General features: G+C 38.0%; 1 protein-coding gene across 5 annotated transcripts in view; it reads left to right on the plus strand.

Moving 5' to 3' along the window:
* Positions 1 to 24525, plus strand: part of LOC127425131 (probable phospholipid-transporting ATPase IIB) — a 63215-nt gene that overhangs the window by 29517 nt on the left and 9173 nt on the right. For 4 of the 5 annotated variants that reach the window (XM_051670799.1, XM_051670802.1, XM_051670803.1 and 1 more), the window contains exons 12-28: positions 1721 to 1881; positions 1986 to 2128; positions 2592 to 2704; positions 5698 to 5952; positions 9734 to 9910; positions 11406 to 11498; positions 14724 to 14807; positions 15454 to 15624; positions 16338 to 16436; positions 16541 to 16630; positions 16786 to 16930; positions 17162 to 17226; positions 17723 to 17878; positions 18073 to 18137; positions 19163 to 19271; positions 19451 to 19508; positions 21938 to 22141. In XM_051670799.1, coding sequence (XP_051526759.1) covers positions 1721 to 1881; positions 1986 to 2128; positions 2592 to 2704; positions 5698 to 5952; positions 9734 to 9910; positions 11406 to 11498; positions 14724 to 14807; positions 15454 to 15624; positions 16338 to 16436; positions 16541 to 16630; positions 16786 to 16930; positions 17162 to 17226; positions 17723 to 17878; positions 18073 to 18137; positions 19163 to 19271; positions 19451 to 19508; positions 21938 to 22141 — 2188 coding nt within the window. The remainder of the gene's footprint in view (positions 1 to 1720; positions 1882 to 1985; positions 2129 to 2591; positions 2705 to 5697; positions 5953 to 9733; positions 9911 to 11405; positions 11499 to 14723; positions 14808 to 15453; positions 15625 to 16337; positions 16437 to 16540; positions 16631 to 16785; positions 16931 to 17161; positions 17227 to 17722; positions 17879 to 18072; positions 18138 to 19162; positions 19272 to 19450; positions 19509 to 21937; positions 22142 to 24525) is intronic. The other variant, XM_051670800.1, reaches the window with a different exon arrangement.

Here is a 24525-nt window from a genome sequence, read left to right on the forward strand (position 1 = left end):
GCTGGTGAGATGAAAGGCCTTAGTGTTTTCGCGCAGGCCGTGCTGACGGCCCTTGCCAGAGGGAAACAAGAAAAACTTCTTTTTTTTTTTTACATCATTTTCCCACATATTCCATTGGCTGAGGGACATACTTGAGAGAGAAAAGGGAAAAACTCGAGCTTTTTTGTCATGGGGACATTTCTATGAAGAGGCGTTCTGCTTTTATTTTTCCGGTTTTGCCTCCTGTGCTTTTCACCGAGGGACGACAACAGCAGTGGGCTTCTTGGTTAAATGGCTCTCATCGTTTCTCTTGTCTGCATACACTATTTGCATGAAAAAGGCCTGCGGTCTGGAATGGGCCTGGAGGGCATTGATCAGGGCTGGCTTATGGGCAGGTTGTTTTATTTTACATAAGAGTAACATTTCAGATCCTTCAGATTAGAGGAGTCCTCAACTCAAGGTTCTTGTTCTCACAGGAGTATCGCATGCCATGAAAGCATTTGAACCAAAAGTCATTCGATTTTCGTAACTTTTTTTTTCTGTGTGTGTGTTTGTTATCTTAACCAGAAAAAATACCAAATATTTACCAAAAATTAATTGCTCAATGTTCTTGTACATTTGTTTACTAAAATGTAACAGCCAGTCAGAGTTTAGTCACCTGCTGAAGCTTAAAAAAAATATATTTTTTAAACGAAATCGCACTCTCTCTTTCATTGTTCAATAAACAGATAATTCTGCCCCAAACTTATGGCATTGGTTGAGTCAATGTCGCTGTGTCCAGCAGCTCAAGTAAACAGACCGATGTTGAAAGTGCCACAGAGCATCAGTGTTAACACTTTTTGGGTAAATTACCCTATGGATGGCTCTGGATAATAAAGGGACAGTTCACCCAAAAATGAAAATCATTTACTCTTATCATTTACTCACCCTCATGCTATCCCAGATGTGCATAACTTTCTTCTGCTGAAGACAAACAGAGATTTTAAGAAGAATATTTCAGCTCTGTAGGTCCTCACAATGCAAGTGAATGGGTACCAAAATTTTGAAGCTACAAAATGCACATAAAGGCACCATAAGAGTAATGCACACAACTCCAGTGGTTAAATCCATATCTTCAGAAGCGCTATGATAGGTGTGGGTGAGAAACAGATCAATATTCAACTCCTTTTTTTACTGACAATCTCCACTTTCACCTTCCAATTTTTCTTTTCTCTTTGGTGATTCGCATTCTTTTAGCATATCGCCACCTACTGGGCAGGGAGGAGAATGTGTAGTAAAAAAGGACTTAAATATTGATCTGTTTCTCTTCCACACCTATCATTTAGTTTCTGAAGCTATAGATTTAACCACTGGAGTTGTATGGATTACTTTTATGCTGCCTTTATGTGCATTTTGTAGCTTAAAAATGTTGGTACCCATTCACTTGCATTGTGAAGTCCTACAGAGTTTAAATATTCTTCTAAAAATCTTCATTTGTGTTCAGCAGAAGAAAGTCATATACATCTGGGAAGGCATGAGGATGAGAAAATTATGAGAGAATTTTCATTTTTGGGTGAACTAAGAAAAAAAAATCGGCCTCAGTGCAAAAACATCAAATGATACGCAAAGATCTAAATACAGTATATACACAAAGGATACACAAGGTGCCTTGATTTGCAGCCAAAGGAGTGAAGATGATCTCAATGATTCATTTACTGTATCCCAGACTCTCCACTTATTTTTTTCTGTCTTCCTCCTACAGGTGGGGCTGTTGGACCTGGAGTTAAACCGCCTTACGAAAGCTCTGTTCCTGGCCCAGGTCGTTCTGTCTATTGTTATGGTTGCTCTGCAGGGCTTTCTTGGGCCCTGGTTTCGTAACCTCTTCCGTTTTGTGGTTCTGTTTTCATACATCATCCCCATCAGGTACATTAATGTGCAATATTACAGAAAAAGAGCAAATTCATAATTTGATGATATCAAGATTAGGGTGAAGCATTTCAGTAATGCATTGGTATCTATGGGTCCAGTCTGAGAGTAAACCTGGACATGGGGAAGTCAGCGTACGGTTGGATGATAATGAAGGATGAAAATATTCCAGGTACTGTAGTTCGGACAAGCACTATACCGGAAGAGCTGGGGCGTCTGGTATACCTGCTCACAGACAAAACAGGTACTTTTAGAAGTTTTTTATCCGTTTATTATGGCACTGATCTACAACATTTAAGACAGAGTGCTAAGATCACCTAGTCAAGATGCATCACTTAACATACCAAACATATTTCCAGATGTCTAAATGAGGCTATATCTAAATATTTCTCTTTTTTCTTATATATCATTTGAAATTGATTGCCATTCATTAGTAATGCAATTGTTTGTTACTGTGAGTGAACCAGAAATAATTGCTTGCCTTCATGTTGTTCCAATCCCAGATGAGTTTGAGCTTCCATAGTGCAATAACAATTGTGTGCGATATAAATCTTGTGAAGTCATACCATAGATTTACGTGAGAAACAAATCAAGATTTAGCTTAGTTGTTATTCACTGAAAAATCTCTCCCTCCACCGTAGCTCTCAAAGCTTTATGATAACTATTGATTTCTCTCTTGCATTTATCTTTGTGTGCTGTTTCTCCAGGCACTCTGACCCAGAATGAGATGGTCTTCAAGCGTCTCCATCTTGGTACAGTCTCGTATGGGACTGACACCATGGATGAGATCCAGAGTCACATCATCCAGTCCTACGCTCAGGTGTGATTTGACATCTTTCATTGTAAACATCACTGTTGTGAAATCCACTGTCATTATGTTTATAGCAATTGTAAACATCCAGCTCCTCTCAAAGTATTTTCTATTCATTTTTTTGCCTATCTAGTAATTTTTCTACTAAAAAAGCCCTTATCTTTATAAGTGATGACATGTATTTCTAGCTGTAATCAAATTGTGGATGTATGTGTGTGTTTTGTGCCAACAACTGGGTGACAAAGGTGGTAAAGCCACAGAAACAATTGATTTCCATGCTTCATGGTCCTTCATTACTGTGATGACAAAGTGGCAGGCAGGTTGAAATGTAACCAGAATATGAGCGATCATAGCCTTATTGTATCCCCCCTCAGGACGTGTCGGAGTCCGTGTCCAACAACTTGTGTGTAATCAAATTTGACAGGAATCAATAAACATAATGTAATTTACAGCTTCTGCACGGGGCAGTTATAGCTCTGATTCTCTTTGGAGAGTAATGTGTATAAAGAAGTTAGTATTAAAAACTGCTGTTGTTTTGTAAAGTTAGAATCTCATAGTCTCATTTGAGCCTACATGAGTGTAGAGAGAGATTTAATCTCTCCTACAAGGATTTTCAACTTGAATGATTTTTGTATTGTCAAAATCAGATATTTCAATCTAAAGGATATGGTTCAGTTCATGGTTGCAGAAATTGTTCTTCGTGCATGCAATCTTTATAAAATGTTTTAAAAGATCCTAATCCAGTAATCGCAAACATCTTGAAAAGTAATGGAAATCCCTAACTCTAGGTTCTGACTAGCCAATCAGAATTAATCTTTGGTCTTGCGCCTCTAAAGTGTCAAACAGTTGTCAGTAGCATGGAGAACTTGTTAGCTATTCATAGAAGTGGAAGCTATTTTTTTATTCATGTAGAATGGTGTGTGAAAGTGTATGTGTTTGCTTTTTGGTAGTGTAATTGCACAATTTGAAGGACCTTCTTCAAATATGGCTCTTACAATCAAAATGGATTTATTAAAACCTTGCTTCTGAACTGGTCAAGGTTGAATACCACAGTACCACTGGTTAAGTAAATGCATTTTGATTGCCGTAGCTGAAAGAGATATTGGGCATGCAGTCACAATTCGGTTTCATATTTACAATTCAGATTGCCAAAAGCAGGAACCCTGCACAGTGAGCCAGTCTTTCTCTGTACCTGTGTGTCTGTGAGAAAAGACTGTGTGCAGGTTGTCATCTCTTCCCCTCAGCAGAGCTCTGAGGAAAGAGGAGTTCATCAAGAGAAATCTCCTGCTCCAGTGGAGCACAGCAACCTCTGTCAAACACTCTCTCACACACACACACACACAGACTCACAGTTCTGCTTATGTAAATCGCTAAGTTTCAGAGACAGTATAGGATTCAAAGGCAGTTGTGTGGAGGGACACTGATGAAATCTTCATGTTTTTTTCCTTCACTTTGTTCTAGTGTGAATGCTCACAGAATTACACTCCCTGAATCCATGCCTCTGTTCTTATACTACACACTATGGCTCAGAAAAGACAAGTTACTCGTACAACAGAGTTATGGCGTTTAGGCTACATTTACATTTATGCATTTGGCAAATGCGTTTATCCAAAGCTACTTACTTCAAGCTACACATTTTAAAGTATGTGCATTCCCCAGGACCGTAACCTTAGCGTTGCTAGCACCAGTTGTGGGACAGGAGCACATTCTGTTTTTTTAAGAGCATGGTTTACCTTCAAGTTGATGTGTTCTGTCATTCTAGCTTTATTGAATAGAATGATTTAGCAATCACGTTTGTTTTGAAATTTAAAGGAAAAGTTCACCCAAAAATGAAAATTCTATCATTATTTACTCACCCTCATGCCATCCCAGACATGTATGTCTTTCTTTCTTCTGCAGAACACAAATAAAGAATTTTAGAAGATGTGTAGGCCTTTCAATGCAAGTGAATGGTGGCCATACCTTTGAAGCTCCATAAATCTAATAAAGGCAGCATAAAAGTAATCCATACAAGACTAGTGGTTTAATATATGTCTTCTGAAGCAATGCAATCGATTTGGGTGAGAAGCAGATCAATATTTAAATCCTTTTTTTTTTTTTTTTTTTACTGTAAATCTTCATTTTCACTTTCACTATAAAGTGGAGATTTATAGTAAAAAGGGACTTAAATTTTATCTGTTTGTCACCCACACCCATTATATCGCTTCTAAAGACATAGATTTAACCATTGGAGGCATACGGATTACTTTTATGTTGCCTTTATGTGATTTTTTTTTTGGAGCTTCAAAGGACTGGCCACCATTCACTTGCACTATATGGACCTACTGAGCTGAAATATTCTTCTACAAATATTTGGTTGTATTCTGCAGAAGAAAGAAAGTCATACACATCTGAGATGGCATGAGGGTGAGTAAATGAGAGAATTTTCATTTTTGGGTGGACTATCCCTGTAAATTTGAATACTTTTGAAATCTGAATTTCTGTGTTGTGTGGAGAGAGGCTGAAAACAACACATCTTCCCCCCCTTTGTCAAACAGTGAGACAGCGGGGACAGTGAGAGTTAGACTGAAATTACTTATCTGCATACTTACTGACCCCATGGCAATGTTCTTATACAATACACAACATCATCAGAATTTTACATAATTTAACTGATTTATGAATGTGTTGGACTGAAATATTTTAGAAACATTTGCTTTTTGTTATTAGTGAAGGGTAGGGGTGGCTTGTTCAGAGCCATTTGTGTATTATTGATAAGCTTAGAACAACTTGATATGTGCTGTATATCACACATTGGCCAGCTGAACCCAGCACACTTCGGTAAATGGTGGTAGTAGTCAAATTTTCAGTGGGAATATTGTTTCTTAGGCGTATATTAGGTGAGATTATGATGATTTAAAACCTAAGGGAGTACACACATACAAGCTCTTTACACAAGCTCTGGGACTTCAGTGAATCCGGAACACTCTCTCACGCTTTTGCTGCACGTGCCATTTCTCCAGGTGAACTCGGCACAATCCAATGGCAGCAGTGCGAGTTCTACACCATCACGGAAACCGCAGCCACCTGCGCCAAAGGTTCGGAAAAGCGTAAGCAGCAGAATCCACGAGGCCGTGAAAGCCATTGCCCTCTGCCATAACGTCACTCCAGTGTACGAATCCCATGCTAATGGCACCAGCTCAGAACCGGAGAGCACAGAGGCTGACCAGGACTTCAGTGATGACAACCGCACATACCAGGCCTCAAGCCCTGATGAGGTAAGAGCGCAGATGGAACGGCCCAAAAGAATTTGTGATTTAATGGAATTCATACTGATTTTTCTTTTTTTTTCTTTTTACTTTTTATTGACAGTAGCACGCTGGAATCAAACCTGTGTGTTCTAAATGAGCACCCTGGGCTCTAAACATTGTGCCACAGCTCTGATAAATTTTATATTAAGCAACTTCACCTTTCTTTACCACCCTTCTTCTGATTTTGTTGTTGTTGTTGATTTTTTGCCTTTTATATGTGATTTTCTGCTTGAATGCTTCATTTCACCAGCTTCCAAGCAAAAAGCAAGGCAATCTATTATTTCTATTTATTTTTATTAAGAAATCAGACAGATTGCATTGACTGGGATTCTCATACCTCTAAAGGTGTAATCCTATATATCGCTTCTTTAGTATTTATGACTCCCCCACTTTAGCCTTGAATTTACTGCCTTATTGGATGGTAATATAGACTCCGTGTTAGTAGAGAAATCTGAGAGGGCTCAATAAATATCAGCGGCAGAGGGGGCAGGGGTAGGTCACACACCAGGAAGGACTCGCTCATCATTTGTGTTGAGAGATCGTAGATATTTATAGATCCGTTGTAGAGAAACAATATTTTGAATGAGTTGTTGGTAAGAAAAGCACTAAATAAATGGCAGAAACATCATTGAGACTGAACGTTTATCACAATGACAGTGGTTTTCAAATAGGGAAAGTTCAGACTTGCTATAATTAAATGAAGCTATAATGAAATCAAATTTTTATGGAAGAGGTTTGACTTAAATAGTTCACCCAAAACTGAACATTTTGTCATTTTTTTACTCTTCCTCAGGTTGTTCCAAACCTGTATAATTTTGTTTCTTTCATGAAACACAAAAGTTTAGCACACAAGTTTACAACACAACTTGCTAACACAAGTTTAGCAAAATGTTGATGCTGCTCTTTTCTAAGCAATGAAAGTGAATGGTGACCAGAGGTTTCCAAGCTCAAAAATAGAAAAAGAAAATCCCCAATAGAAAGTCCATATGACTTTTGCACTATATTCCATGTCTTCTGAACCCATATGATAGCTTTGTGTAAGAAATAGACAAAATAAACTTAAGTCGTTATTTACTGAAAATATTCCCTTCTGCAGTAGCTTTTAAATGTCATTAAGTGTATTTAAATAAGGCACGTCAAGATTTGTCAGGCTTGACTTTAGTGATCGCAAACGATGTTGGTTCATGTATGTTAAGAAACCAATAATGATGTGCCAAATTTGAATGCACATATTTATATTGCTAAAATGAGATTTGAGTGCTACGGCAGAGGGGAAGATTTTCAGTGTATAATAACTTAAATCTTGATTTGTTCCTCAATTAAATCTATGGTATGACTTAAGAAGATTTATATTCTGCACAAGTCATATGGACTACTGTTATTGCACATTTGTGGTGCTCTTTTGAAAATTTTGGAGCTTGACAGCCCCTGGTCACTATTAGTTTTCATTGTATAGAAAAGATCAGCTTGAACATCTTGGCTAACATCTCCTTTTTTGCTCTGTGAAGCTCAAACTCATACGGGTTTGGAAGAACCTGAGGGCGAGGAATTATATTATATTTTTTATTTTTTTGGTGAACTATCGCGTTACGGATTCAGATAATTTTGTTCAATCACTCAGTGTTCACTCACATTATCAAAAATTGCATTACTGCAAATGGCAATCATTTTTAAAGCATTGTCTTTTGTTTTTTAAGAAAATGTGCCTCTTATTATATAAATGTATCATTTTCCAGAATGATTTCTTTTTCTTTTTTTTACAGACCAAAATCTTTTTCTTCATGACCCTCTGTAGACGTAGATATCTTTTGAGAGTGATAAAAGGAAAAAGGAATCTGTCCATCTCCCTTTTTAGTGGAATTGCCTGTCCTCTCTTCTACCTTGATGTGTCTACTTATTTATTTTCTTTAATGCCCAGGTCTTATCTCTCCAACGTCTTCACTCTGGGATTGATCAATATTTAATTTTCTCTGAGAGACTAGCGGTTAACACTAGTCCTTCTCAGCGTGTCACTCTCATCAGCGCTTGTGTCTATGTCTGCTCGCTCAAAGACCTCCAGCCTTTTCTCCCTTTAAAATGACGCACACGAATCTCTAATATTCGTAAAGCGAGCTTAGTTCAAGGAATGAATAACCCCGTGCCTTTCCGGACACTTTAAGTCATTTGTGACCTTTGACCCCACAGTGTCAGGGGTCAGAGGTTTATCATGACCTTTAATGATGGGACATTCTCGCAAGCAAGACCGTTTGTTATGTCCAATAATGAAGTTTACTTATGGGGGTAATAGAAGTTCAATGATGGTTTTATTAGTGGTTTTGGTGTATTCAGATAAGATGGCTGCGTTCAGTGGGTGTTAACCTTTGGTTCCTCAAGGTAAAATATAATGCTGACCTCTAACCTTTAGCCTATTAAATAGAAGTTGTCACTGAAAAGGGGGGGAGTCGTACAAAAGAGTTATGACATGTTTCGTTTTTTAGAGTGGGGTTTGACATTAAGATGATGTGCTCTGGTTTTGTATGATAGAATTTTAATTTGAATGGGAATTTGAATTTATTTGGAAATTTTTAATTTGGAGTTTGAATTTAGAATTTGGAATTTGACATTTAAAATCAATTGTTCACAGTGGTTCTCAACCTTTTTTACTCCACAGCACCTCATTGTCCAAGACAATATTCGAAGGCCCCCCAAAAAACACAAAATCGTGATTAGTTTTGTTAATCAATCCAGAAGTTTCAAGAACTGTTGTGTTTTTCAGTAAATACAGTTGTTGAAGGGAGTTGAATTAAAATAAGAAATAGGTCAGTTTACATGTTTTCTTTTTTTTTCTTTTCTTTTTTTTAGATTTATTAAAGTATGTTAGATTATAATGTTATTGCTTATTAACTTATTTTAAATAATTTTAAGTTATCTTTAGGCCACCTTGAAAGTTTGCTGAGGCCCCCTTTTGGGCCCCGGCCCCCAGGTTGAGAACCACTGTTCTACAGTAGACTACTGAGAATTATACTCATTAAGCAAAAGATAGACTTTCAAAAGATAGAGCTCAGCATTCTTAGTTAAAGCTGCTCTGTCAGATAAAGCCATCCTCTTTTTGCCTTTATGATGTCGTATCATATTTCCTGTCACATCTGGTATCTTTATGAAATAACAGCCATGTCTTCATGTGGTCGTAGGTCAAATGGTGCAGTTCTTATCCTCTCTGCTTGTTGGGGGCACAGTGAGCTTGGTTTATGATTACAGCTTTTCTTCCTCTAATTTTGAAATGATTGATGGAGCGTATTAAAAGCTCTCCCCTGTATTGTTAAACAGTTCCATACTCGACTCCTAAAGGCATTTCCTCACCACCTGAGTTACAGTTGTGTGCCTGTGTGTGTGTATGCCCTTGAGGGTATCCGTTGGCAATGATCGAGCAGATAGAGGGGTGGTCTAATTAGTCATATCACATGGAAATGTGTGCAATCACTGTCATAGAAACATGAGTTCTAACTGTGTTTGTGTGTGTGTCTTTGTAAAAGGAGGAATAAAGGAAAAGAAATGAACTAAGAATCAATGATTGTGTTTGTATTGCATGTGTAAGAGCCATTCTACTCAGGGGGACGGAGGTTTGAATCCAGCTTGCGTCATATCCTGATTCTATTCCCCATCTTTCCCCTCCCACTTTCCTATCTGTTTAGAGATGCTTCGAACACTTTGACAGCAAAAAGACACACGCACACACACGAAATCATGAACTCTTACATGTGTTTTGTAGGTGGCCTTAGTGCGCTGGACCGAGAGTGTGGGTTTGACTCTGGTCAACAGAGACTTGACATCGCTGCAACTGAAGACCCCAGCAGGACACATCCTGACCTACTACATCCTGCAGATCTTCCCTTTCACCTCTGAAAGCAAGCGAATGGGTATCATTGTCCGGGTGCGTCTCAACACGGTGTGCAAATGTGTTTTTATGTGCACAGAATGTTCATTATAGTGTAAGCAATTTGCTTTTGTAGTAAAACAGCTGCTAAGAATGCAAATATAGGAAAGTTAGAAAATAACATTTTCTTATTTGTGAGGGCCACATTTTTGCAAATACACTCACTGAGCAATTTATTAGGAACACTATGGACCGAATAAAGAACCTGACGTGGTTTTCTGCTGTTGTAGCCCATACGCCTCAAGATTCAACGTGTTGTGCATTCTGAGATGCTATTCTGCTCATTACAATTGTACGGAGGGGTTATCCGAGTTACTGTAGCCTTTCTGTCAACTCGAACCAGTCTGGCCATTCTCTGTTGACCTCTCTCATCAACAAGGTGTTTCTGTCTGCAGAACTGCCGCTCACTGATGTTTTTTGTTTTTAGCACCATTCTTGGTACACTCTAGAGACTGTTGTGCATGAAAATCCCAGGAGATCAGCAGTTACAGAAATACTCACACAAGTCGGTCTGGCACCAGCAATCATGCCATGGTCCAAATCACTGAGATCACATTTTTTCCCCCATTCTGATGATTGATGTGAACATTAACTGAAGCTCCTGACCCGTATCTGCATGCTTTTATGCATTGCACTGCTGCCACATGATTGGCTGATTAGATAATCGCATGAATAAGTAGGTGCACAGGTATTCCTAAAAGTGTTCAGTGAGTGTATTTTGTTAAACATGTCAAAAACTGATTTGTGAGGACATTTAAAGTGGTTCTCACTATTTGAAATGCTCATAAGTCAGCCAATGATGTCTTGCATGTTTCTTTAAGGGTTAAGTTTAAGGATAGATATGATTTAGGGTTTAGCAAATTTCACCTTAGTATAAACAGCTATTTAAAATCTATGCTGCCTTGTTTAAGTAAAACACAATTACAACACTTTTTTGTAAAAAATTGAGTTACAGTATGACCGAAATCAGGCCTCTTGTAATGTGATTTGTTCTGTGACAGATGTGTTTATCTCCACTTTTCTAGGATTCAAAGAAAATTTAGTATTATTACGAGACTTAAACTTTAAAGCCATTTTTCTCAATTTTAGTGTTTGCGTTGTTACTGCATTTTACCGTTGTAGGCAGTATGAGATGTCCTCGCTAATATAGTGAATCCAGCGTGTATGTGCGCGTTTCCTTTAATAATCTGAGTACGTTTCTGTAACCTCCAGGACTCTGTGTACTTGTTGCTATATGTTTGTTTCTCTGTGTGTTTGCTGTTAGTGTGTTTGTCCGTTACACTGCATGCATACGAGTATTTGTCACTCAGCTTTTATCATGTGTGTTTGTATGTGAGCTCACGCATTTGTGCAAATCATCTCTATTTGGTTTCTTATCTTTTGATAACTTGCATTTGACTCTTGGCACATTTTTTTTCCTTCTCTACAGAATGAGGCACTAATATTTTATACATTGGTTTGAGCTTGGGTTTTTTAAGCTTTCTCAATTGAATTGAATGTTTTTCAGGAGGAGGCTACTGGCGACATCACGTTTTACATGAAAGGAGCTGATGTTGCCATGGCGAGTATTGTACAGTACAATGATTGGCTGGAGGAGGAGGTAAGAATGGATTATTGTGGCTGGAAAATTGTCATCCTGCTGTTTGTGTGGGCTGCTGATCTTATAAATGCTGTTTAAACCCTCTAATCCTAATTGTCTGTTTCTTTGACCCTTATCATCCTTTGTCTTTTTAGTTTTAATAGTTTTTTGTATTTGATTTTTATTCTGAATTTTTTTCAGAGTTTGGTTTTCAGTGTTTTGGCAACTTTTACATAGTCCAGTTATTGCAAACACTAATGTTGAAATGACAGTAAACGCAGTCAAAGGAGGGCAATCAAACAACATGCAGCTCATGTCTACATTAGCAGAAACCTCATACCTTGAACATGATTCAGTCGCAAAAAAAGACAACTAACCATTCACCAAATCAGGATTGACCTAATTAATGTATAATTAAAAAATAATTAATACATTTGTTATTTTAACTAAGACTAGATGATATATAGCACTATATATATATATGTATACACACACACACACACCGGTGGCCAAAATTTTGAAATAATGTACAGATTTTGCTGTTTCAGAACAATTTACCAGAGTGTCATCCAACTGATCACAAAGTATTGTCAGGACATTACTGATGTAAAAAAACAGCACCATCACTATTTGAAAAAATTAATTTATCACATCTAGACAGGCCCCATTACCAGCAGCCATCACTCGAACACCTTATCCTTGAGTAATCATGCTAAATTGCTAATTTGATTCTAGAAAATCACTTGCCATTATATCAAACACAGTTGAAAGCTATTTGGTTAATTAAATGAAGCATAACATTGTCTTTGTGTTTGTTTTTGAGTTGCCACAGTATGCAATAGACTGGCATGTCTTAAGGTCAATATTAGGTCAAAAATGGCAAAAAAGAAACAGCTTTCTCTAGAAACTTGTCAGTCAATAGGCTATACAATGCTTGAAATTGCCAAGAAATTAAAGGTTTCATACAAAGGTGTACACTACAGTCTTCAAAGACAAAGGACAACTGGCTCTAACAAAGACAGAAAGAGACGTGGAAGGCCAGATGAACAACTAAACAAGAGGATAAGTACATCAGAGTCTCTAGTTTGAGAAATAGATGCCTCACATGTCCTCAGCTGACAGCTTCATTGAATTCTACCTGCTCAACACCAGTTTCATGTACAACAGTAAAGAGAAGACTCAGGGGTGCAGGCCTTATGGGAAGAATTGCAAAGAAAAAGACACTTTTGAAACAGAAAATCAAAAAGAAAAGGTTAGAGTGGGCAAAGAAACACAGACATTGGACAACAGATAATTGGAAAAGAGTGTTATGGATCTTAATCCCATTGAGCTTTTGTGGGATCAGCTAGACTGTAAGGTGTGTGAGAAGTGTCCGACAAGACAGCCACATCTATGACAAGTGCTACAGGAAGCGTGGGGTGAAATGTCACCTGAGTATCTGGACAAACTGACAGTATGAAAACTGTCATTGCTGCACGTGGAGGATTTTTTGATGAGAACTCTTTGAAGTAGTTTAAGAAGTTCTTTTCAAATTGTAATAGTAATTTTTCACGTTATTAATGTCCTGACTATACATTGTGATCAGCTGAATGCCACTTTGGTGAATAAAAGTACCAATTTCTTTCCATAAGAGCAAAATCTGTACATTATTCCAAACTTTTGGCCACCTGTGTGTGTTTGTTTGTGTGTGTGTGTGTGTGTATATATATATATATATATATGTAATTCTTTTTTTTCAGCCTTTCAACAATGTAATTGAAAGGTTGAATAATGTAGATATTGATAACTATATATATAAATTTCAATTAGACCACACTGCCTTTGTCACCAACAATAAAATACATTAAAAATCTAGTTAAAAATAATTACAGCATTTTTTCCACACTGTTTTTCAGTGAAATAGCAGTATAATAAAAAGCAATAAGATTGTGAAACTTGTGTCTTTAGGAAACTTATTCTGGGTACAATACAAGTTGGGCTCAATCAACAGCATTTGTGGAATAATGATGATGATTATAAAATTTTATTTCAATTTGTCACTCCTTTAAAAAAAAAAAGCTAAAATCAAGGCTACAGTGAGGCACTTACAATGGAAGTGAATGGGGCCAATTTTTGGAGGGTATAAAGGCAGAAATGTGAAGCTTATAATTTTATAAAAGCACTTACATAATTCCTCTGTTAAAACTTGTGTATTATTTGAGCTATAAAGTTGTTTAAATCATCGTTATTGCAGTCGTTTGAGGGTTTTAGACTTTACAGCGTTATGTCGTCATGGCAATTGAATATAAACATGTCAACAAGCATATTGTTTGTCACGTGGCTATAATTTTGAAATAGTGTGTATTTTGACGTTTATGGATTGGCCCGATTCACTTATACTGTTAAGTGCCTCACTGTAAGTGAGGTTTGAGTCAGAATTAATTTTTGTGGTAATCAGCATTATCCCACAAATGCTGTCAATTGAGCTTAACTTGTATTCAACCTGGAATATTCCTTTTAATGATCAAATTAAAATGGATGCATTGAAATTATTGCTCATGTTTTTGTGTTAAATCTCTTTTTTGGGTGGCTTTATGAACAAATCAGTTGTAAATTAAGAATCAAACCTTTTGTAAGCTAGTGTTAAATAAACCAGTATCCACACAGCACTTCTTCCTTGTTCTGATGTTAGCTTGTCCTAACCTCTCTGTGATCAAGGACAGTCCATACAGCCCTTCATCACCCGTGCATTTCTGTCTTTGGTGATTATAATTGTATTGGCAATATGCGGTCAATGAGGGGCGGAGATGAGGCGTATTAATTAATGAATGACCCAAATAAAGACAAATGACTGTGAGCAGCATCATGTCATAATCCTCATCGGGCTATTCATGATGCGCTCTGTATGCGTGTGAGACGCTGCTATGGGGACAGGTCAATAATAATCAGAGCTACACTTTCGCCTCTTTGATTTTCATATCAAAAATAAACCGCTGGCCAATATCTTTTTACAGTGTGCTTGGATTCCCACAGGCAGTGTTGTATTTTTCATGATTGATTGTTACTGTGTTGATGTGTTTATCTATTTGTGTGACAGTGTTTTTTATGTTTCCAGTAAAAACAATTGTGTTAAAAGCGTTGTTTACGTCTTTGTACTCATGCTTTCTGTATGCTAATTGAATTCTTTGTCTAATACACAACCACACACACTTCCTCTGCATATCTGTTGCTAGTGTAACTGTATATGTGTGTTGCATTGTGTTCTAGTGTGGGAATATGGCCAGAGAGGGCCTGCGGACACTGGTGGTGGCAAAGAAATCATTGACTGAAGAACAGTACCAAGACTTTGAGGTACAAATATACCATCTTGATTTTTGACCTCCGTAAGCATAATTTCTCTTAATGTCTCTCCAATGATTTAACTCATAGTTTTCTTGTATGTGTGGACATTGCTTTCTCTTGAAGTGTAAACAGTGTAGCCCAGCGGAAAGAATGTGTTTACAACAAGTCCGAATGTTCAGCACAAAAAAACATGCACAGTGCTTTTTTTAAAAGTAACAATGCACAAGTTTGAAATATCATACTGAGGTGATCCATTTTTTCATTCAGAGGGAATAAAATGTGATGTGCGTAGAAACGGCAAACTCAATGGCGAGTTTGGGATGGAACTATCCGTATTTGGCCAACCACTGGAAATGGAAATTGTTTGGAAAACTTGTTTCACCGTCATTATTTTTGCAATTCCATTTGGTGATGCTAGTGGCACCGGAATTACACACATCTAACCGTGTGTCTAGTGACCAGTTATTTTAGGTATCTTTACTTTTTTCCATGAAGACAAATTCACCATTGGAGTTGGTGTGATTAGTTTTAGTGAGAAAATTTGTTTCTTAACATTTTATACTTTTGTGTCATTTAGTTTCATTAGACTTAGTATGAACAGGCCTTAAATTCTCATAACTTTGCCCCTGTATTATTGCTCTCTTTGTCCATCCAGAGTCGTTATAACCAGGCAAAGCTGAGTATTCATGATCGTGCTCTGAAGGTGGCAGCAGTGGTGGAGAGTTTGGAGAGGGAGATGGAGCTTCTGTGTCTCACTGGAGTGGAAGATCAGCTGCAGGCCGATGTTAGACCCACACTGGAACTCCTCCGCAATGCTGGGATCAAGGTACACAAACACAACTGATGTCCTAGAGTGAAATTTATAATAAATACAGTAGTGTGCAAAAATCTTAGGCACATAAGGTGTTTCATAATTCATTTGTCTTAAGATTAAGCTTTAGTGTGTTAGTAGGAAATATACAATTTGTAATATACAACTCCCAGACATTCCTTTTGCAAATAGAATAGAATAGAAGAATAGGGAGCCCTGCAACAGATGGCATGGCCCCCACAGTGGCCCCCACTGAACATCGAGTCAGTCTGAGATTACATGAAGAGACAGAAGCAATTGAGACAGCCTAATTAGATAGATAGAACTGTGGCGAATTTTCCAAGAAGCTTCCAAGTTGTTTCGAAGGCAAAAGTGATCACACCAAATATTGATTTAGCTTTTTTATGTTTACTGGACTTTGTATGACTGGACCTCCCTATGCAACATTTTTCACAAGTGCCTAAAACATTAGGACAGTACTGTATATATGATACCCGAAAACCTTCTAATGGCACGTCTAATAGGAGTAGAAAAAAAAAATTTGTTTATTACCTTATCTATTTTAAACAAAAGTATAAGAAGGATAGAAAAAAGAGAGAAAGAAAGTTAGAATGAAAAAGAAAAACATTTACAGACAGAAACCAACAGTGATTTAAAAAAAAATAATAAAATCATGTTTAATCAGTTATTTTTTTATCCAGGCCTGATATTTTGACCCTTTTTTCCAGATTTGGATGTTGACAGGAGACAAGCTGGAAACTGCTACATGTATCGCCAAAAGCTCACATTTGGTTAACAGAAGCCAAGACATCCACATCTTCAGACCGGTAGGCTCAGAGCCTCTGATGATCTGGATTTAAAGTGAAGTGGATCACGTGTGAATGCTCTTTGGTGCTTCAGTAATGTGAAGTGTTTTGTGTTGTTCTGGCAGGTATCCAATCGCGGTGAGGCTCATCTAGAGCTGAACGCCTTTAGGAGGAAACACGACTGTGCGCTGGTCATCTCAGGAGATTCTCTGGAGGTAAAATGTCAAAAATGTTCCATATATTTAACATGATCCTGTGCTATCCAGGTTGATTTTCTCACACTAAATGTTCTCTCTCTCTCTCTGTGTGTGTGTGTGTGTGTGTGTGTGTGTGTGTGTGTGTGTGTGTGTGTGTGTGTGTGAACTTTCAGGTGTGCTTGCGGTACTACGAGCATGAGTTTGTGGAGCTGGCATGTCAGTGCCCCGCTGTGGTTTGCTGTCGCTGCTCTCCCACGCAGAAAGCTCAGATTGTTCGATTGCTACAACAGCACACGGCCAACAGAACATGTGCCATAGGTCAGTTGCTCTTCTCATCTCGTCTCTTCTTTTCTCATCTCCAAAACAGGCAACAAACTTGTTTTTACAGTCGAGTAAAAAAGTTTAAGCTTTAAGTCTCATCCAGTAGGTGAGGCAAAACCCACTTGAACCAAGCTCTCAGCACATTAATCTTTGAGAGCGGGAAAGATGACTGTGTCTTCACAGTGTCTTCTCATGTTTGCCCGCTATCATATTTCTTATTTCTCTCAGGTGATGGAGGAAATGATGTCAGTATGATCCAAGCTGCAGACTGTGGTATTGGTATTGAAGGGAAGGTAAGATATTTCTTATTAACACAGATCGCGTTGTGTTTTTCTATTCTTCTTTGTTGATTGCAAAAGTTCATCCGACTAAATAAAAAAATACATACAATAAAAAAATCACAGGATGATACTTAAGATTCAGGAGAGTTTGTAGAGATGCAAGGAAATGCATTGTGACTTGTGAGTAGGTCTTGAAGACCCCATTAAATAGTTTGACAAGCACAGTTTTTTCTTTGTTCTTTGTGTTGAAGGAGTTGGGGTGGGTATATTGAATGGCTCATCCCTGAATAGGCTTTAGCTTATGTCAAAAAAAATTATATTAAGCATGTTAGTGCAAGATGTGTCAACATTTTTTGGTCCATTTTCCCTGAGGAGAAAGACTGTACATTTATGTTGATGTGGATATATCTCCTGAAGGATTATTTATTAGCATATAGATTGTCTCAAAGGTAACAAGGATAGTCTAAAAGCCACAAAACTCTTATTGTGACTTTAACTGGTGTTTCAGGAGGGAAAGCAGGCATCTCTGGCCGCAGATTTCTCCATAACCCAGTTTAAGCACATCGGCAGACTGCTGATGGTACATGGACGCAACAGCTACAAACGCTCGGCAGCTCTCGGACAGTTTGTCATGCACCGTGGCATGATAATCTCCACCATGCAGGTAACACACAAACGCAAATACACACACACCACTCCTGTAGTGACATTGAGATCTCTGGAGTGTCTGGAGTCATTATGGTAAATTGGTTTCCTCTTAAAACAAGAGCAGCACTTGTTGTATCTGTGGTGCAGCCTCTTGATTTGAAGTGTAGGTGTCTTGATTTGAATATTGATTTAGTCTGTCTCTTCTCTCAGGCTGTGTTTTCCTCAATTTTCTACTTTGCATCTGTTCCTCTGTATCAAGGCTTCCTCATGGTGGGGTAAGTGGTGTCCAGGTCCAATGCTTGTTGTGAACAGAAGTGTTTTTGTTTATCTGAGAGTAATGCAAGTATTTTCTATGGTATTCAGTACCATCCGATATGTATGATATTGGGGCTGGGTAAAAATGTACATTTTCAGATGCATCTCAATCTTCATTTGAACGATCTTGATATCTATTCTTAAATCACAAGATCGGTCATTCACTTTATGTGGCTACCCTCTATAATGCAAGTAAACCACTTGCATGTGTGACCAAATTTTGCGCTATGCAACTAAAAATGTCTATGATTAGCCACTGGGTGGTAAATGTTCAGATTTTATTCACCATTAATTGAGTAGTATAGTGGAGAAGTTATTAGCACACAGGTCCTTTCACTGCGTATTGAGTGTAAAATTTTGGTTTAACGCATTCTGTGTTCAAAGATGAGATCCACAGATTCATATGTCATTGAATAATTACTTTTTTAATACCCTTTCTGTTTTTTACAGTCAGTTGTTGATTAAAAACAACAACAACATAAAAACATTTAATTCTAATCACACATGGATGCCTTAAAGAAACCGCGCACATCTTCTCTTGTTATATGTGCAAAGTGACTGATGCCGGTAGTCTTAAAGAGACAGTACCGATTTAGCACATGTTCTACATATCAATGGAAATACTTGAAAACTGTTCAAATTATGCAAGTAAACATATAATATAAAAATATATATGCAACATAATATATGCAATTTCAAGACATTAATTGAGGGAGTTTTTGATTTTTCAAACACTAAAATGTGACCAGTTTGTGAATCGGAGTCTAATCGAATCGGGAAATCTGCATCAATATCCAGCCCCTTACGATATGCCTCAATCTATTTAGCTGCCTACCTTGACAATTTTTGTGCATCATAAGTGCTTTCGAACATTTGATTTTAAAGCTTAAAATTCAAAAGTCCCAAGATGTTGCTTAGGTATTCAGCTCACTAGTTTTTGAGCTTATGTGTCATATTTTCTAACATTTTGCCATTTTGTTCCCAGTTATGCCACCATGTACACCATGTTCCCTGTCTTTTCTTTGGTGCTGGACCAGGATGTGAAGCCAGAGATGGCTTTGCTCTATCCTGAGCTCTATAAAGACCTCACCAAGGTAACAACATACACACCGTATAACGGTAGTTATGGTAATACTGATAACTTACCTTCAGCATGGACAACTGCATGATATATGTGATTATAAGTTACATACAGGAATGAAAGTCTGAAGGCATGAGTTTGTTTGTGTTTGCTGCATGAAAGTGATGTTGACTTTGGTTTTCCCTCCACTAGGGTCGCTCCCTGTCCTTTAAGACCTTCCTGATTTGGGTTTTGATAAGTATATATCAAGGTAATGGATGAACAATGTTGATTTGTATGATATTTTTTGTTTGACCGGAAATAGCAGTTCACCAGTTCCCTGTACTGTTGTGAATTCAGGCATGATGTTTGTTTTAGCTGGACTGAGTGTGGAAAATTGTGCTACCGGTCTGTGCATTTAACTTGTGAATTCTCAAAGACATAGAAAGGTTTATTGAAAATCCAGTGCATCGATTATGCAGTTAAATAAATGTTATAATAATTCCCCATTTATTATACATTAATCTCACATTCAAAATAAAATTCTTGGCCTGTTTTTAGTTGTAAACTTATTCAAATCCCCAATCAGCTTGTGGCTCTGACATGTTCGATTGTCCCACCAGTTATATTTGTTTCTTTAGCATATTTAAGAAAATAATTATGAATTGTACCAACTAAATAAAATTTAATCAAATTCCACTCAACTGAATCATAACCAAATTTAAGATTATACATTTTATTTTATTTTTTATTTTATTTTATTTTATTCATATACTGTTATAGAAAACGTTTTTTGAGCTGTTTTTCACCACTGTGCGTATTTGCTATAGGGGACTGTCTCTGTAGTAAATACATTTAAGGGAAATAAAACATAAGACAACATTTATATATATATATATAGCACAGAGGTCCGAACAACCTCTTGATATTCTAATGAAAAAGTTGTGAGCTGTAGAAATACTCCCTAGTAATGAATCCTTGAGCATTGTCCTGCAAATTCGGAGGAGTTCTATTCATGAACGTGTCTTTTGGACCATCGCCAGCTCTCACACGCACACGGCTCCTTTATCCACACTGTAAATCGATCTGTGCAGTAAGCAATCGAGATCAGTGTCCCCGTCTGACAGTTCCTGCTTTTTAATTAAACCTTAATACAGAGAGACAAGAACAACAGGGAAATATGAGCAAAGATTTCATTTAGTCCAGAGAGTAACCCTGAGGAATGTTCGCCGTATGAAGAGAGGCAATTATGTAATCAGTTAGAGGCCATTAGGCTGGACTGCGCTGGCGTTTATGATTAAAATGAAAGCAGAGATGGTTACAGTAGGCTGAGGAACCGAGTGAGCGTGGGGCGTCGCAAGCAGGGGTCAGGGTTCGCCACTCTGTTCCAGCAGACTCAACACGCCTGTGTGTGAATCAAGAGCAATCCGCGTGCAAGGGTCGAGAGATCCCGGAAGAAACTCGTTTAGGCTGAAGTTCTAGATGGACACAAGTTAACCTTTTCATGAGTAGGGTCTAAATTCCCCTGCAGTGCCCCCTGGAGTGAGTTATTTTTGCATGTGATACTGCACAGCTGGTAGAGGGGGGGTAATTTTTTCAGTAATTTTTAATTTTATTTCTTGTCATAAAAATAAAAAATACTGTATATAATATAGTATACATGTGAACAAATGGGTCATGTCTGCTGTACTGTATTTGTTTTATTTTTTTGTTTTGATAGCTGTAAAAAAACAAATGAACAAATAATATCAGTAGTCCGATTGCCTATGCACTGTTTGACATCTCAGACTGTGTGTGTGTGTGTGTGAGTGACGAGCGCTAATGTTAACAGACTTGTCTGCATGCATCGGATAATCGCACTTGACCTGCATACCTGCCAACATCGGATTGAGAAAAATAGGGAGATTTACGTGGTTCATATGTGTGAGGAACGGCAGCCTCTCTCATCAACGAGGCATTTCCAACTGCAGAGCTGCTGCTCTACTGGATGTTTTTTGTTTTTGGCACCATTCTAAGTAAATTCTAGAGACTGTTTTACGTGAAAATCCCAGGAGATCAGCAGTTACAAAAATACTCAAACCAGCCCGTCTAGCACCAACAATTATGCCATGGTCTAAATCACTGAGATCACATTCTTCCCCATTCCGATTTTTGATGTGAACATTAACTGAAGCTTCTGACCCATATCTGCATGGACTGCACTGCTGCCAATACGATTGGCTGATTAGATAATTGCATGGATGATTGTTGGTGCCAAATGGGCTGGTTTGAGTATTTCTGTAACTGCTGATCTCCTGGGATTTTCATGCACAACAGTCTCTAGAATTTACTCCGAATGGTGCCAAAAACAAAAAACATCCAGTGAGCGGCAGTTCTGCAGATGGCAATGCCTTGTTGATGAGAGAGGTCAACAGAGAATGGCCAGACTGGTTCAAACTGACAAAGTCTACGGTAACTGAGATAACCGCTCTGTACAATTGTTGTGAGAAGAATAGCATCTCAGAATACTATTCACATACTGTATATAGAATATTATGTTTTATATATCTGTCCAGGACCTTCATGATTCCCCAGAATTCATTTAATTTTTTTACTTAGTTTTTTCCCTGTTTATTTGAAAATGCTTTGTGCTTGTGTTTTGATGCTCTTTATAACATTAAATGGTTTAATGTTGTTCTCACACAACCTTCTGTCCACCAGGGGGCATTCTGATGTACGGGGCCCTGGTGCTGTTCGATCAGGAGTTTGTGCATGTGGTGGCGATTTCCTTCACTGCTCTTATCCTGACAGAGCTGCTGATGGTGGCGTTGACCATCCGCACTTGGCACTGGCTCATGGTGGTCGCCGAGCTCATCAGTCTGGGCTGCTACCTTGCCTCCCTCGCCTTTCTCAACGAGTATTTTGGTAAGAACTTACTGTGGCCTGCAACACTTACCCTGTCTATCTGTCTGTCTGTCTGTCTGACTATTTTTGTGTCTATCTATACAACTACCTATCTGTCTGTCTGTCTATCTTATCTATCTATCCAACTATTCATCTTTCTGTCTTATCCATCCATCCAATTATCTGTCTGTCTGTCTATCTATCTCTAACTATTTATCAGTCTATCCCTCTGTCTAACTATTTTTGTCTGTCTGTCTCTATCTGTCTGTCTCTATAATAACTATCTGTCTGTCTATCTTATCTATCTATCCAACTATTCATCTTTCTGTCTGTCCGTCTATCTTATCTATCCATCCAACTATCCATCTTTCTGTCTGTCTGTCTGTGTGTGTGTGTGTGTATAACTATTTATCTGTCTGTCTGTCTATCCAACTTTTTCTCTTTCTGTCTCTGTCTGTCTGTCTATCTATCGTTCTGTATATCTGTCCATTTATCTGTCTGTCTGTCTATCTTATGCATCCATCCAACTATCCGTCTTTCTGTCTATCCTATCCATCCATCGTATTATCCTTTCTGTCTGTCTATCTAACTATTTGTCTTTGTCTGTCTGTCTGTCTATCTATCCATCCAACTATCACTCTGTCTGTCTCTATCTATCATCTCTCTGTCTAACTATGTATCTATCTATCTGTCTGTTTGTGTCAAAATATTTGTCTGTCTTTCTGTGTCTAACTATTTATAAATCTATCTTTCTGTCTGTCTAACTATTTATCTATCTATCTGGCTGTCTAATTGTCTGTCAGTCTACCTATCTTATAATTATAATTTTCTTTATCACACATTATACATTTTGCACATATACAGTGAAATTCTTCTTTTTCACATATCCCAGCTAGGCTGGGGTCAGAGTGCAGGGTCAGCCATGATACGGCGCCCCTGGAGCAGATAGGGTTAAGGGCCTTGCTCAAGGGCCCAACAGTGGCATCTTGGCGGTGCTGGGGCTTGAACCCCCGACCTTCTGATCAGTAACCCAGAGCCTTAACCGCTGAGCTACCACTGCCCCTTGAGCTACCACTGCCCCTATCTATCCATTCATCCATCCAACTATCCATCTATCATTCTGTCTATCTATTTCTTTCTGTCTGTCTGTATGATATTCTGTCTATTTGTCGTTCTGTCTGTCTTTCTATTTGTTGTTCTATCTGTAATTCTATCTGTCGTTCTATGTGTCGTTTTATCTGTCGTGCTATCTGTCATTTATTTCTTTGCCTATTATGATGTTGTGTTATCACAAGTTAATGATGTAGGCCACTGAATGTCTATGTGGTTGGTTATCCCCAAACTTTGACCAACAGAGAAATTTAAGACCAAAGAAATTGTTGCAACCCGTGGCTCAAAGGCCACAACAAAGGAGGTACACACAAGTTTCAAAAAGTTACTCAAGGATTTATCAACAAAACATAATTTTTTTTGGTGTATTTATCAGTACAATCAGTAGTGTAGTGCAGAATGCATGAACAAAGATGTAGTGTATTGCGGTGTGGGGGGGGAGTGGGTTGATGGGTGATGGATGCACAAAATAAACAACAAAGAAAAAGGTCCAAACGACTCCGCTTCGAAGTGGTCTCAGTTTTTTTTAAAGGGCCTAGAAGTACATTGTCCAGGTGTGTGCAATGGAGCAAATTGGACAAAACCAATCGCAATGACACGGGGAGCACAGACAGCAACGCAAACTCAGGGTCGTCACACCCCTCTCCATAAGACAGGGCTCTCTCAAGAATCCCTGTGAACAGAAACAGTATCAATGCACACAAATAAACTATATATACACTGGTGGCCAAAAGTTTGGAATAATGTACAGATTTTGCTCTTATGGAAAGAAATTTGTACTTTAATTCAACAAAGTGGCATTCAACTGATCACAATGTATAGTCAGGACATTAATAACTTGAAAAATGACTATTAAAATTTGAAAAGAAAATTTCAGAACTTCTTAAATTACTACTACTAATCAAAAAATCCTCCATGTGCAGCAATGACAGCTTTGCAGATCCTTGGCATTCTAGCTGTCAGTTTGTCTAGATACTCTGGTGACATTTCACCCCACGCTTCCTGTAGCACTTGCCATAGATCTTGTCAGGCACTTCGCACGCACCTTACAGTCTAGCTGATCCCAGAAAAGCTGTTATGGATTTTAAAATGGGGTTAAAATCCATAACATACTTTTCCAAGTATCAGTTGTCTAATGTCTGTTTCTTTGCCCACTCTAACCTTTTTTTTGTTTGTTTGTTTTTCTGTTTTAAAAGTCAAGTCATTTTTATTTGTATAGCACCTTTCACAACACACATAATTTCAAAGCAGCTTCACAGAAAATCACGCATTAACAGAAAATGAAACTAATATCT

Source organism: Myxocyprinus asiaticus, chromosome 34 (assembly GCF_019703515.2).
Source record: "Myxocyprinus asiaticus isolate MX2 ecotype Aquarium Trade chromosome 34, UBuf_Myxa_2, whole genome shotgun sequence".
Taxonomy (NCBI): domain Eukaryota; kingdom Metazoa; phylum Chordata; class Actinopteri; order Cypriniformes; family Catostomidae; genus Myxocyprinus; species Myxocyprinus asiaticus.